The sequence below is a fragment of the Spea bombifrons genome, chromosome 8 (genome assembly GCF_027358695.1).
Source record: "Spea bombifrons isolate aSpeBom1 chromosome 8, aSpeBom1.2.pri, whole genome shotgun sequence".
NCBI classification, from domain to species: Eukaryota; Metazoa; Chordata; class Amphibia; order Anura; family Pelobatidae; genus Spea; species Spea bombifrons.
Genome location: NC_071094.1, coordinates 2,555,560 through 2,570,449, shown reverse-complemented (window position 1 = coordinate 2,570,449; position 14,890 = coordinate 2,555,560). Strand labels below are relative to the sequence as shown.

At 35.7% G+C, this 14,890-nt stretch overlaps 1 protein-coding gene across 1 annotated transcript; it reads left to right on the top strand.

Annotated features, from left to right (window-relative positions):
• The first annotated feature begins 643 nt into the window (after positions 1 to 643).
• On the top strand, positions 644 to 10,206 carry LHX3 (LIM homeobox 3). The gene is made up of 6 exons (XM_053473058.1): positions 644 to 740; positions 4,575 to 4,746; positions 6,865 to 7,067; positions 7,490 to 7,641; positions 8,173 to 8,344; positions 9,155 to 10,206. The coding sequence occupies exons 1-6, from the start codon at positions 647 to 649 to the stop codon at positions 9,571 to 9,573; spliced, it is 1,212 nt and encodes a 403-aa protein (XP_053329033.1). The 5' UTR covers positions 644 to 646; the 3' UTR covers positions 9,574 to 10,206.
• Positions 10,207 to 14,890: the final 4,684 nt, after the last annotated feature.

Here is a 14,890-nt window from a genome sequence, read left to right as displayed (position 1 = left end):
TAACCCCCCCCAAAAACCCTTTATTCTGAAGACTCTTTGGGGTACTAGATCATTCGTGTTGGAGAGGAAGGGGTTAATTCTCACCCAGCCCACTTGAACAGACATATCTACATTTAAATAACCACTTAAGATAATAAGATCGCTGTGTTTTTGGTAGCAGGGAAGTCGATTCTGCAAAAATAAGAATGTGTTCCCCTTTAAGAAGCAGGATCAGGGGGGCTTCTGAGACAATGTGTATTATTCATATATTTTTCCAGCCCACATTAAATTGACAAATAGTGTTGTTGCCTCTGGTGAGGCTCCTTGGTCTGGCTCTGTAAGCCTCAGTACATACAGCCTGTATAATGATATCCTATCTCCTGTACAGTATGAGCTCCTAGTCACCAGGGCTAGGGCTCTTCTTATCTCCTTACTGCTCCCTCTTCTGCACCTGCCAGTCTATAGCACCCACCAGCCAAGACACAGCATGTGCTCCCATTCCAGCTCTCCAACCACTAAACGTGGACCTATGGATCTGTTTTAATGTCAAGCAACCAGGAAGAGCCTTAAATATTCAAAAAAAATTTTTTTTTGTTTTTTTTTATTATAATATTGAGGGAAAAAAGCTAATATTCGAGATTTTTTGGGGAGGTCAAGAGGATGCAAGATGGATGCTTTGAAGGAACTAAATGCTAGTAAGGAATCAGGGAACACTGATATGCTTTTTGCCTTGCTTGCACAGAATGCTGATCTTCGAAAAGGTTTGTAAACATCATCAATATATCGTAGCCTTTAGCGAAAATTGCAAGAATATTGGAAATGAATTTTAAAAATTCTAATTAATTTTTTAAAAAATCCGTTTTTCTTTCCATATTCACTAAGATTAATAACACATCACAGGTTTCCTTTCATTGCATATTCTGCTACAAAAATAATTGAAATATATAATTGTTTTATTTTCCATTAATTATCCATAAAAATACTAATTCATTTTTCCTTCTAAGCAGACATTAAATTGAAAAAAACATTAGGGATGAAAAAAAGAGGGCTCACAATCTATAATTTTAAGTTAATGTATTTCTATTTTATAACTTATTTCTGTATAAAATTGAGGCGGAATATTTTATATTTTGGCTGTAAGTCATAAATTATAATGTGTTGTATTTGATACATTAATTTAACAAAAAAATACCAATCGAATCTTATTGTTTTGCCTTTTATAGTATTTTTATATTCTATCTCATCTGTCAAATGTATTATATTTATTCTTTTTATTTCAGAAAGCATTGCACTTAACCCCTGCCAGAATTAGGGGTTAGTTTGGAGTCACATAAGCTTTGATCTGTCTTTGGAGAAATGTGAAATTGTAACGGATTTAAATGGAATTTTGTAAAGAAAATTTCAAATACCCCGAAAAAAGAAAATATCCAGATAAAATAAGAGGAGGAGAAGAAATTAAAAATGCCTTAATAATTTAAATTCAAATAATAGAATATAATATAATTATTTTTTACATTATTAATCGAGTCCCCAACATAAATCTCGTTATAACAGTTATAACATTTCCACCAAAATTATGACAATTTCTTTAAAACAAATTTACTTTGATATCATGTTTTTAAGTATTTTTAGTAGTTTAGCAGAAACAATGCTAACATTCTAAGCAGCAAAAATTGAGCTGAACCTTACTAAATCTATAAGAAATTATTAGTTGCGATGTATCTATAATTGTTTTAATTTATATCTGTGTTGAATAAAACGAGGCACGAAAAGCATTTTAAATTTTGATCAATTAATATAATTAAAGTTGAAGTGTATTATTCTAACAAATATTACTTTATTATTATTGTTGTTGTTATTGTTATTTTTATGACATTATCAACATTGCTACGTTATCATTACTTTTACTTTTATTATATTTATTATTATTATTATTATTGTTATTATTATTATTATTATTATTATGACTGCTGCTTTGGTAAATTAGCAGTACATGGAAGTTCGTGGATTTGTACTTAATTTCGAGGCATTTTAAAAGATAAAAGTCGTATTTAGGAGGAAGTGGGGGGTTCGTTGCCAAAATCGGCTCATTTAAAAGAAATCATTAAATTTTCATCAGACATCCCTTAGACAAAAGCAAAGAGTCACTTTATCATAATGCTGAGCTGTGTCAGGATTCAGCCAAATAAATATTTAAATACACAGAGGCAAACCGGCCCCCTCCACCTGGTTACCTGTGCCCCCCACTCCTCGAATGCCCAGTGTGTATATATTATTTATGCTGGATATGATCATTATTTATTCAAAGCTCCAATATAATCAATAAAACAGGACCCCAATATTCACCCCCCTCTGATATACCGGTCAGGTTGCTCCCTGTAGATGTGTGTGCCTCAGGCGTTAGGTTACCTGTTGCAATTATCAATAAGAGAGGGACATGAGTTAAGTGACCTCGGGGCAACATTAACAGTTTGAGTGCCAGAAAAGGGGCAAGGAGGGTATTACTGATCCCCCAACAAGAGGTTAACTAACTGGTGGGGGGGTTGTTGTTGGGTTTTTTTAAGAGAAATGGTTAAACCTTGTATTAACAATAACAAGAGAATTTAACTTTTGCTTATTTTTCAAAGGTTCTTATATATAATATCTATACACTATATGATGAGAGTCTGCAGCATCCATAAGGTTGTATTCAAACAAATAAACAGCTTATCTCAAAACATGTATAGTATATATATATATATATCTATATATATACATATATATATATATATATATATATCAAATAGAATGAGATTATATAAATATAAATCGATATGGAGATAGATTAATTGATAGATAGATATATAGATAGATATATAGATAGATAGATAGATAGATAGATAGATAGATAGATAGATAGATAGATAGATAGATAGATAGATAGATAGATGGATAGATAGATAGATAGATAGATAGATAGATAGATAGATAGATAGATAGATGGATAGATCGACAAATAGATGGCTAGGGGAGGGACCTAGGACTTTAAATCCATTTATTCTAGGAATTTGTAATTTCTTAGTCATGATTATTATTAAATACCCCAATTCCTATCACCCATGATATGCCAGATCAGGTGATGTTTGGACCTGGGGCTACATTCTGGAGCTAATACTTTGATTGACCATTTCCTGAGCAGGAGACAATGGCATCCTTGGGGTGAGATGTGTCTGCTCAGTCTGTGTGGTCCACACTGTGGATTCCCACCAGCCTCCAGAGGTTTAATTGTCAGGTGTGACTGGAAAAGTCCACCCTGAAGATCTGGTTGGCCATCCTGACAATGACTAAGACTACGGTATTTAAAGTCCAACCTTATTGTGCCTTCATTAGCACCATGACTATTCATACCTGACAATGCTCCTCATGGTCACCTGCACCTCACTTAGGATGACCTGAGACATTCATGGGAGGAGGAGGGCAGTTTGGGGGCAAATGACCAAATATCCACCAGCTTGTGACCTGCTGATAACAGAAAGGAGAAGACAGTTTTATAACTTCAAGATGAAAAGTAAGGCATTTTCCTGACTGGGTATTTAATAAAATTAATATCTGGGCTTAGTTATGCCTTATCTTGGAACTGGACAGGAAAGGGTTATTTGTTTTCTAGTTGGCAGAAAGCTTTAATTCTTTTGCTGTCCATCAGGAACCTTAAAGTCAGAAGTCCCTTCACCTATTATTGAATAATTCTTTAACAAATCTTTATAACACCGGATAGTTACAATTTAACAAAATGCTGCAATAATTCAATATTTTTATTTTATTTTATCATTTAACCTAAACAATGCCAGTTTGTGACAAGTGTTTCCTTTCCATTTCTGAATCTGACCATATTCAACGTATTGTTGGCCAGGGTAAGATCTGTCACTGAGCAGGCTACATGAAAAAAATATATACTTGTATTTTCAAGTGGAATGAGCTTTTTTTGAAGATATAACATGACTATTATCATAGTGACCCTTTTTCCCCATCAGTAGCATGAATAAAGCGCAAACACATTCTGCAGCGCTGTACAACATGGGTTAATTGCAACCTAGACCCAATTCTTCGGAGTTTCCAATCGAATGGATTCCATCTGTTTCGTAGGAAGAAGCGCTCATCTGTTAATAAATCTCTCTGCTGTCTTACTTTGATCTAATGTAAAACATTGCATTGTATAAAGCCCCAGTAAACTGTTTATTTTTGTTACCAAACCTGCTGGTATTGATGGGTTAAAAAAAAACAATTTTGGTGGATATTTTGCTCCCTTTCACATATACACTGTTGAATTTTGGAATATTTTTCACTTCTAGCATTTATTTTAATTTAAAAAAAAGAGGTACTTTGCAAGTGGAAATAAATGTATTATATTTATATTGCTGAAATCTGTAAAAAAAGAAAATATAAAACAAAATAATAAATACAAATAATTAAGAAAGCATTTAAAACAATGGTTTCTGTAAAAACAAGTTAACTATTTATTTTGTGGACTGTGGCTGAAAATGTGTGAATTGTGGACTAATTCTGGGATGGAGGGTAGGATTTGAGATGCTCATGGCTTTGCCCCCTTTATTTTGCAGAGATCCCCCTGTGTGCTGGCTGCAATCAGCATATTGTAGACCGATTCATCCTGAAGGTTTTGGACAGACACTGGCACAGCAAATGTTTAAAATGCCATGACTGTCAAGTGCAGCTGGCAGAGAAATGCTTCAGCAGAGGGGACAGCGTGTACTGTAAGGACGACTTCTTCAAGTAAGTCCTGGGAGCAGGGGCCCTGTACAATGAGCCATTAATACATTATTAATAATCCAAGTGCAATGGCTACAATAGCTTGTCTAACAGGTTGATTTATAATGTAAAGCATGATGTAGATTGCTTGCTGGAATATTTTTGTAGAAAAAAGTTAAAAATAGAAACTGAAAATTACGAATTTTGTGTTAATATTACATAAGATTCTAACACACACAAACATATATATATATATATATATATATTAAACATATTAAACAATGTAAAAAATATGATTATAAAATTATTATTATTGTTATATTATTGTCATGATTGTTATTATAAAATATTGTTATTAAGAATTTTGTGTTAATATTACATAAGATTCTAACACACACACAAATATACATATATATATATATATATTAAACATAATTAATTAATTACAAATATTATTATAAAATGATTGTTATTATTATATTAAATTATTACATTATATATAGTAAAATATATTGTGTGTATCGCTATACATATATATTTCGATAGCTTTGTATATTACTTATATAGCATATTTAATATATGTGTTCATTAACATTTAGGCATATTGAATATTATTTTAATTTGTATACAGTATTATATACATTAATTCTATATAATATACTCTATTGTATTAATAATTAACTGCTAAAATGCTCCATAGAATGTGGGATTAACTGATTAGGGTAAATGGCATAGATTTAAAATGGTGACTTTGTTATTTATTTATTTATTTATTTATTGCATTTTTTTTGTACAAAAATGAAGATCTTTAGGGAAGGCTAAAATGATATAGAAATATATACTAAGGATGCCATCTATGATTTATTGGAATAATTTATTTAATTGTGAAGACTGGATATAAGGTAGTATTATGTTATAATATATATATATATTTATATTTTAATAAATAAAATAATTATAATTTGTATTAAACAAATATTAAATAATAAAGCAAATGAAATAATTAATCCCCATTAGCCTGGATTGTAAATTAGATTTTTTTTTAATATATCAATTTGAAGACCAGACATCCAAACATCATTCTATATCTGACAATTGGTCTGTATACTGGTTTTGGGGCATTTTTGCCAAAATTCCAGATTGTAGAGATACCCCATAGACAGGTTTTGGGTGTGCAGACTACAACTGCCATCATGCAACCACTGGTTATCTCTGCATGATGGGGATTGCAGTACAAACCCACAGCGTCAGAGCCCTATACACCAGTAATACAATCCGAATTCCTTATTCAATTTCAAAATTAACCCATTCACAGCCACTGTGCAATGATTCGGATAGGGACCAGTACATTTCATTATACTCCTAACCTGCAGTTGTGATTCTGCTTTGTATTCCAAACTGATTTAATGTTTTATTACACCTGATTCAGTACAGGGACTTGTAGCATTATCTGCCATATCATATCTATAGGGTCTGCACATACATTAATATAGTATGTGGGGGTTGGGAAATTGAATTGCAATATATTTTTCCTTTAGGGGCTTCTGGTGAAAATTGCTATTTTATAAGAAGGAAGACCCCTGAATTGTCTTGCATGTTGAAATGGGGTCTCCTTATACCTATGTACCCCTCCAGCATTACATAGAGATAGATTAACCATTTAGTGATTAAATCCAAGTGTGATGTTACACAGGGTTAATCGGCTTCTGGTACTTTGTCATCACCCCAATGGCTGACTGCAGCCAACACAGCCTCATCATCTATCATTATTATATATTATTCTTTGTATAGCGCCGACAGACTCCAGGGTGCTGTACAATGGCAGTTATACATAATAATGATATATTTAACCTGCGACAGAAGGCATAGATGTTCACAATTTTTTCTAACATCACTGAGCGTTGGTAGATAAGTGGAGCAGCCTCCCAGCAGAAGTGGTAGAGGGTAATACAGTGAGTCTAAGACGAGACCAACGACTGATTAAGGTCTTTACAGCAGGAGAAACTTATCTGGCATACTGGCATAGTCAGACTGACTGATGCCAAGAGAACGAAGTACCGGAAAGAGTTAATGTGTCTTGGCAGAAGGCAGCAGCCATTTATTTGCCCCTGGTGACCGTAGCCTGTCGTTTTTTGCCCATAGGAGGTTTGGAACCAAATGTGCGGCCTGCCAACAGGGCATCCCCCCGACCCAGGTGGTGAGAAGGGCCCAGGAGTTTGTCTACCACCTCCACTGCTTCTCGTGCATCGTGTGTAAGAGGCAGCTGGCCACCGGGGACGAGTTCTACCTGATGGAGGACAGCCGGCTGGTGTGCAAGGCGGACTACGAGACGGCCAAGCAGAGAGGTAACCCGGTCCTCCCGCGGCGAACCACTGCGTCAAACCCAAGCGCACTGCCGCTGCACATAAATAACCGCACTGCACCCTAACTAACCGCGCCGCCGCTGCACTGCAACACCAAAAACAGCCATAAATCACATCGAGAGGCAACGCAACACCGCGACGCTCCGCCACGGCCTACAGCGCAGACCCCAAATTCCAACAAATGCCGCAGCCCCCTGCATGCTCCCCAAAACTGCCCTGCACTGCACCCGCCCGCATCGCCCAGGGGAGCACGGTGCGCCCGCCGCACGCCATACCTCTATGAGGTTATGCTAACGTTTGCCCTAAAACAATGTGAAGAATTGATTTATGTATTTTTTCTATTGTTTAGTTGGAGTGAGAACTAAAATAATATTGAATTTTTTTTCTTTTTCTCGTTCTTACAGAAGCAGAATCCACCGCGAAACGGCCAAGAACCACAATAACCGCAAAACAGCTGGAGACGTTAAAAAACGCATATAATAATTCTCCCAAACCCGCCAGACACGTCAGGGAACAACTGTCGTCGGAGACCGGGCTGGACATGAGAGTCGTGCAGGTGAATATTAAACGACATAAGCCGCGGGTTAAAGGCAAAGAAAAAAAAGGGCAAAATTCACTTCTGCACAAATCTATATTATTGTGTTTATTATTTACATTATTCTGAAATAAATAACATCTTTGGCAAAAAATGTAAAAAAATAAATAAACATTTATAATATATATAAAATAATAATATCATTGAATTAAACGTATAATAATTAAATAAAAAATCCAGATTTTTTTTTTAAATGTTGCTTAATATTCTGGGTTTTGAGAAGTAAAATATTTTATCAAGTTAAATAAAAAAAATATATAAATGCATAGATTTATGGGAAAATACATAGTAGGAAAAAAAAATTATTTTAAGTTATAAAAGTATTTTATTATTGAATACTTTGTATCTCTCAAATAAAACTGGATAAAACCTCAAGGTTTATTAAAGAAATACGTTTGGAAGGTAGAGGTACATCGATGATATTTTTTTTAAAAAACTAAATTTTTTGGGCTTTTTTTGGAATTTAAATGAAAATATTTCTGCGTTTTGAAGGTTTGGTTCCAGAACAGAAGAGCAAAAGAAAAACGACTGAAGAAGGATGCCGGGAGACAAAGATGGGGCCAGTATTTCCGGAACATGAAAAGATCGAGAGGGAGTTCCAAATCCGATAAAGACAGTATCCAGGAGGAGGGACCTGACAGTGACGCGGAGGTCTCCTTTACGGGTACGGGGAGGAATAACCATTTTAACTTGAATTCTTCATTGAGAGGAGCAGAGAGTGGGGATGATGAGATTTTTTTGGATGGAAATGAGAATTATTTTGACTTTTTAAGCCTTTTTTATTTTCAGCATATTTTGCAGATAAAATAGAAATTATACCCAATGATCTTCATTTCCATATAAGAAGCCCGAGCATAGACTCCAGTAAGGGTAATATATATCGCTCAAGGAGAAGAACAAGAGGTCCTAATCTAAAACTAGAGAGGCTTAGATGGAATATAATGAAGTTTTAGTTTACTGGGAGAGTGGTTGATAAGTGGAACAGCCTCCCAGCAGAAGTGGTAGAGGGTAATACAGTGAGGGAATTTAAACACGCATGGGATAGACATACGGCTCCTGAATCTAAGACGACTGATTAAGGTTTGAGTCTTCACAGCAGGAGAAACGGGAGACTAGACGGGGGCCGGATGGGGCTGATCGGCCAGCAGATTCTACGTTTCTATGTAACAAATCCCATATTGTTACGAATGTGACGTCTAGAGAAGATATTGTTACCATACTTGAAACAATTACTGATAAACAAGAGTTTAAGTCCCTCCTTGGAACTGCTCACAAAGTAAATGGTTATGGGGCTGCTCAACAAAGCGGATAAAGTGAGAACCCATGGAACGGGGGCTAGAAAGAGATGAGTGGATAGGACAACGGGACTTGTGTCGTAGATGAGTACGTTGGGTGGACTGGAGCGTTGGGTGGACCTGTGCATGGAATCATCAATCTATGAGCTTTATTAAAGAATCATTTCTCTTCCTAACAGATGAACCATCTATGTCTGAGCTAAGCCACTCCAACGGGATTTACAATAGCCTGAACGAGACGTCTCCTGCTTTGGGCAGACAAGCTGGGAGCAATGGTGCCTTTGCGCTGGAACACGGTGGGATCCCAACACAAGACCAGTATCACGACCTGAGATCCAACAGCCCTTACGGGATCCCTCAGTCGCCCGCGTCGTTGCAGGCAATGTCCGGCCACCAGCCTTTGATCTCAAGCCTCGCCTTTTCAGATGCCGGATTGGGTATAATGGGCCAGGGTGGCCAAGGGGTGCCACCGTCGATGAGAGTCTTAGGAGCAAACGGACCAAATTCTGATCTTTCAACCGGTAGCAGTGGTGGATATCCAGATTTCCCGGCCAGCCCGGCATCTTGGCTCGACGAGGTTGACCATGCCCAGTTTTGATATGAGACTCATCCCACCTTGCATGGTGTAATTTTTTGAATTAAAGACACGAGGGAAACCTTTTATCGCGAGATGGCCTAAAAGAAGCATAAAACAATCTGAACTAATTATTGGGGGGGAAAAAGTGCTATAAAAGGGCACGGACGATACCCTGACCTCCGAAGAACATCTTCATTCGCAGGCAAGGCTTTGCTCTACACGGTACAGCCAACGCAAGCCTGCTTTGAAATTTCATAGCTTATACTTCTAAAATATTAAAAAAAATTTAAAAAAAATAAAAAGTGGAAGAAAAGGGACTTCTACGTAAATAGCTAAATATCCATTTTTTATTCCTTGTGTTGTATGTTACCAACCAGTTTCACTTCTCTATCTCCAAGCGCCCACCAGATTTATCTCAAACCAGATGAAAAAAAAAGAGGACGACACGGCAACTCACCCCCCCCTCCCAAAAAAATGATTTTTTTTGGCCACAAAAGGAATTTGTTGAGAACTTTAGAAGATTTCATTTGTACGCGATGGATGTGATTCCTTTTTTGTTTTTGATGTTTCTCTTGGTGTGTTCCATTTTTGCACTGCCTTTATAATTGGACAACCAAACATTCACGGATGGATCAACGATTAAATAATAAAAAAAAAATATTACTGAAAAAAATAATATAAAAATCTAAGTAAAAAAAAAAAAATACAAAAAAAATATAAACTCACTGCAAAAAAAAAATAAAAAATTAAAAATTAAATTGCACTTAAAAAGTCTGTTGCCAAATACATATTTATTTTTTTTGTGGCCCGTTTTAAAATCGTATGATTTTTTTTTTTAAGTTTATACTATCATCTTTTTTAAATAATATTTTCTTTGTATCTTTTAATGATGCTGTACAAATAAAAAAAAAAATACAATTTTGTTTTATTGGTATAAAAAAAAAAAAAACCCCAGTATGTAAATTATCCCTCGTAAGTCGAATTCTGTCAGATATGTGTACGTCAATGTGTTTTTATTTATTTTCTCTTTAATGATCAAACACTTCAAGGTATTAAATAAATTTGTCAGCAGAAACTGCTAATTCCGTCTTGAGTTAAATTTACTAACCAGAAATAATTTAACGGCCCTTTTATAAAATACAATTTGAAAACCATAAAAAAAAAAAACAACTGGTCTTGGAATATTTAATAGTTTATTACTTGGGGATGGGTATTCAGCTGATAATATCGATCAAAGTATAAATATATATATTTTATTTGATTTTTTTTTATTATTAAAATGTTTATATTTCAGGAATTAAAGAATTAAGGTTTATTAATTTTGTGAATTTATATTTATGAATAATCTGGATGCATAAACTTGAATTTATTCCTTTTTTTTTTTTTAAAGTGCTATAATATATGGGATTAGAAGATATTTCTATGAATAAAACATAAAGGTTTTTACGCCAAAAAACGACAGCAATTTATAACTATGGTATTTAAAAGACCGCTAATAGGTCAGATTTTATCATATATATCACTGCAAAGATACAGTAAATAAAAGCACAGATTCTTTACGCTGGAGAAGGGATTTTAATTTATGTTTTAATAACGTTCCATGTAAGGACTACTACCCGCAGCGGAAAGCTATTGTAGAATAAAGAGAGAGTATCACCCATTAAAAAAAATCCCATGTTTTTCATTAAAACATAAAAAAAATGTATACAGTGCATTTTCTTTAACCGTTTAGTAGGTGTCAAGATTTCTTATTTGATGAATTTCACTACAATAAAGCAGAAGAAAAGACACACATTACTGTCTTATATAGTAAGTGAAATAGGATAAACGGAACAGCCTCCCAGCAGAGGTGGTAGAGGATAATACAGTGAGGGGATTAAACATGCATGGGATAGACATACGGCTCCTGAATCTAAGACGAGACCAACGACTGATTGAGGTTTGAGTCGTTACAGAGAAACATATAAAAAAAACATTCATTAAATCAGCAAATCATTAAAACTGCGTATAACGAACCCTCTCTGTTTGCTGATCATTTTTAAATAAAAAATTCACCTTCTTGAAGCTGAGACCAGTGGCAGCCTGTGGCAGAATCAGCATTATCCAGCGTGTTATTATTATTTAATATTTTATATAGTGCCGTCATATTCCGTAGCGCTGTACAATGGGTAGACAGGACACAACAAGTAGTGTGTAACATAACAATTTAGCCCGGCTCCAACGAGTTTACAATCTCCCTCCCCCACCCTTACAAAGACTGCTCGGACCAATCAAGAAAAAGCAGCAACTTAACAGCAGGCAAGGGATAACTAAACGAGGGGGAGTAATCAGATGGCAGCTCCCATGGTATTCATGTATAAGGTGGGTCCTAATACATATATATTGATCGGTCTTAGAACCCCCTCCCCCACCAGCCAAGAAGCATTCTTTAATTAGTATCCCATTCTTATCACTAATTTTAATGTTGCGCTATGATGTCATAAATAGTAATAAGCGGCAGTCCTTTAAAGTCAAGAGAAGCAAGAGATTCCTTGAAGGTGACTTATAGACCATTAAGATATGGGGGGGGCATTATATATAAATGGAATAACATGCAATACAAGGAAAATCATCAAAATCAGTTAAAGTTACTTTTATAAGCGTTCCTAAAAAGGGTTAATTTTTTGAACCCTCAATGTCCAAATTCCACAAATGAAAGCTCGTAATTGACTTATTCTGGTTGAACTGGCCAACCCTGAACGCTAATCTATTCCCAAGACGGTTTGGTAACTTGATGAGTTCTCAACGAGTGGGGAAATAAAGTGGGGAAAAAATGACCCAAAAAACAATTGATAATCCCGCGAACAAAAACCGGCTCTCCTAACGCCATTTGGTTCTAAAAGATCTTTGGTGGCAAAACACAGGTTTTTTGGCCGGCCTTTTTGTCTGTGAAAATGTGATTTCCGGGACAGGGTCGATGAGCTCCAAGGATGGGGATTATCGGTTCTTTCGCTCTCACAATGTTTCAGATTTCCTTTTCTTCAAAAATTTAGCTCAAATTTCCAATTTCACGAAATCCCAGCCCAATCAAATTATCGGCTAATACGCTCTTTCTATACCCCGTCTAAGCCGACCTATCATATGAACGGTTAATAGAATGTTCTGTACCCTGTGCGACCCCAAGTGTTCCCAATGGTTGCATTAAAATTTGATCTATACATTGTATCCATTTTTTTTATTGGTTCTTAGGCTTTTATGATGAATTCCCTGCCATGGAATGAATTTTTTTTGCTTGGGGAGATGAATGAAACATTCATGATTTCTCAAAATGAACCAATAACAAAATGATAACCAAACATGTCCTTTTTAAATAAAAAAAATGGGTACTGATCACCGCAAAATGTTGGTAAAATTTCTCATTTAAAGAAATGAAGGGGAAAAGATCACTTAATATTCTAGCTGTGGCACTATGTTCACGTGTCCATTATACCCCACCTGCCTAGGCTGGGACTTTTTTTCAGGGAGCTTGGTAAATGCTCTTGTCAGATGGAGGCGAGTAAATCATGTGTGACAGTTATATCTCCAAAGAGCAGTTGGAATTAATGTAACCATTTAGTGCTTAATGAAGCGATAAGTGGAAGACCCCCAGGGACTTGCAGTGATGCTTAGTGGTCCCCCCCCCAGGGCGTTGAAAACAAGTGGCCAACATCAGCTGGTGTCCTGAAAAGAGACGATGGACAATAACCATTTGGAAGGACAGCATCTCATTAACTGTCCGCACACACCCTCGCCTATTGTGATGCCGCTGAATTAACTATTTACAGAACATTCATTCGCTAGAAAAAAAAGTCAGATTCACTTAACGTGTTAACTCTATGAACCCCTGTCCCCGTCATTAGACATACAGTCTGGGGCTTGGGTTTTTCCACTCCATATTTTTTACCCTCTTGGTTAGAAAGGTGAGTGGGTATAAGATTTTTAGAATTTTCTAGAATTTTCGTAGACATTTTTGGAATTATATATCAACAGAAGTTAAAATTCTGATAATTTTGATTTTTCAATCAATTACATTTTCTCTTTTTCCAGGATGCCTTGGACCTCTTTCTGTTAATTTTGTAATTTTTTTTAAAGATTTTTTTTTTTTTTTTTTTAGATACTGCGAATATAAGAAGTTTGTTCCTAAAATGCCGGATTCCGATATACAATGTAACATACTGTCATTTCTTTAGAGTAATGCAGAGATGCCCAACTGTTTTTTGAAATATTGGTATTTTTAGGGTCATGTAGCCATCTTTGAGGACCACATGTGGTCTACTTGGGACCCTTTGAACAATGCAGATTTAGAACAATAGCTTCCAGAAGGGCCGGAGACCACACAGAGGTCTCATCAGGTCTATGAGCCTCCACTTAGAAAGCGAGAAGGTTATAGACAAAGTCGATGGTCCAACTGGTTCTTGAATAGATGTCCTCTCCACATGGCACGGCTTGATGTTGAGATAACATGGATGATATTTATACGGTAGGGGGTTTGATAGCAGAATAGGGGTCTACCAAAAGGTCTCCCCTGGGCATTACCGAGCTTTTCACACCAAGACAGTATTATAAAGTGTTAAAGTGTCCCATTGGGACCCTAAAGTGTTTGAAGATAAGATCACGCTTGCTTTTCTTCCAGGTGGCACGACAGTCCTTGGAATATCTCAATTAATTCAGCGGTCGCATGTTGGTGGCCCCAGTGGAACCACAGGGTTACCGGGAGAATATCCCAAATGAGCAGAGATATAATGCAGGCTAATAGATGGCACTCGAGGGAAGCGCGTCGAAGCCTCTTTACCGCTGAGGCTCTAGATGGATTTAATTAATATATTTTTTTTAAGGGTCGCTGATTGAAAAAGAAACTTTGGAAGCCCAATTGTTGATGGGCGACAGGGGCCAACAAACCTTACAATAGTGACATAAAAAATAATAAGGAAGTTTTAAAATAGCAATAAAAAAACAAAATATAACAAAAAGTTGAAGAATATTCTTTTTGTTTTACACAAAAAAAAAAAGTATAATATTGTATAATAGTATAATAGTACAATATCTGTACCCCCCCCCCGGGAAAAAATATATAAACATTTTTACTTTCTTCTTTTTTTTTTACTTTTAATTTTTTTGGGGGAAAAATCATTGAACAGGTGAAGTTTTGCTTTGGCAAATACTTCAATTTTTATATATTGATATGATAAGTATTGTTATTTTAGAGGGATAATCTAGAAAAGCACATGGAATTTATAGAAGGAGAAACCTAAACTTTTTAGTTCTGGTTTCCAGGGTCCAGAAGGCTTGATGGGCCAAATGGTTCTTATCTGCCGCTAAC

Bases quoted from the DNA above. Each gene is read 5' to 3' on its own strand.
- LHX3 (XM_053473058.1), top strand. From the start codon at position 647: ATGGATGCTTTGAAGGAACTAAATGCTAGTAAGGAATCAGGGAACACT. The intron at 7,068-7,489 runs GTAACCCGGTCC...TCGTTCTTACAG, and splicing joins CGAGACGGCCAAGCAGAGAG to AAGCAGAATCCACCGCGAAA. The intron at 7,642-8,172 runs GTGAATATTAAA...TGCGTTTTGAAG, and splicing joins TGGACATGAGAGTCGTGCAG to GTTTGGTTCCAGAACAGAAG.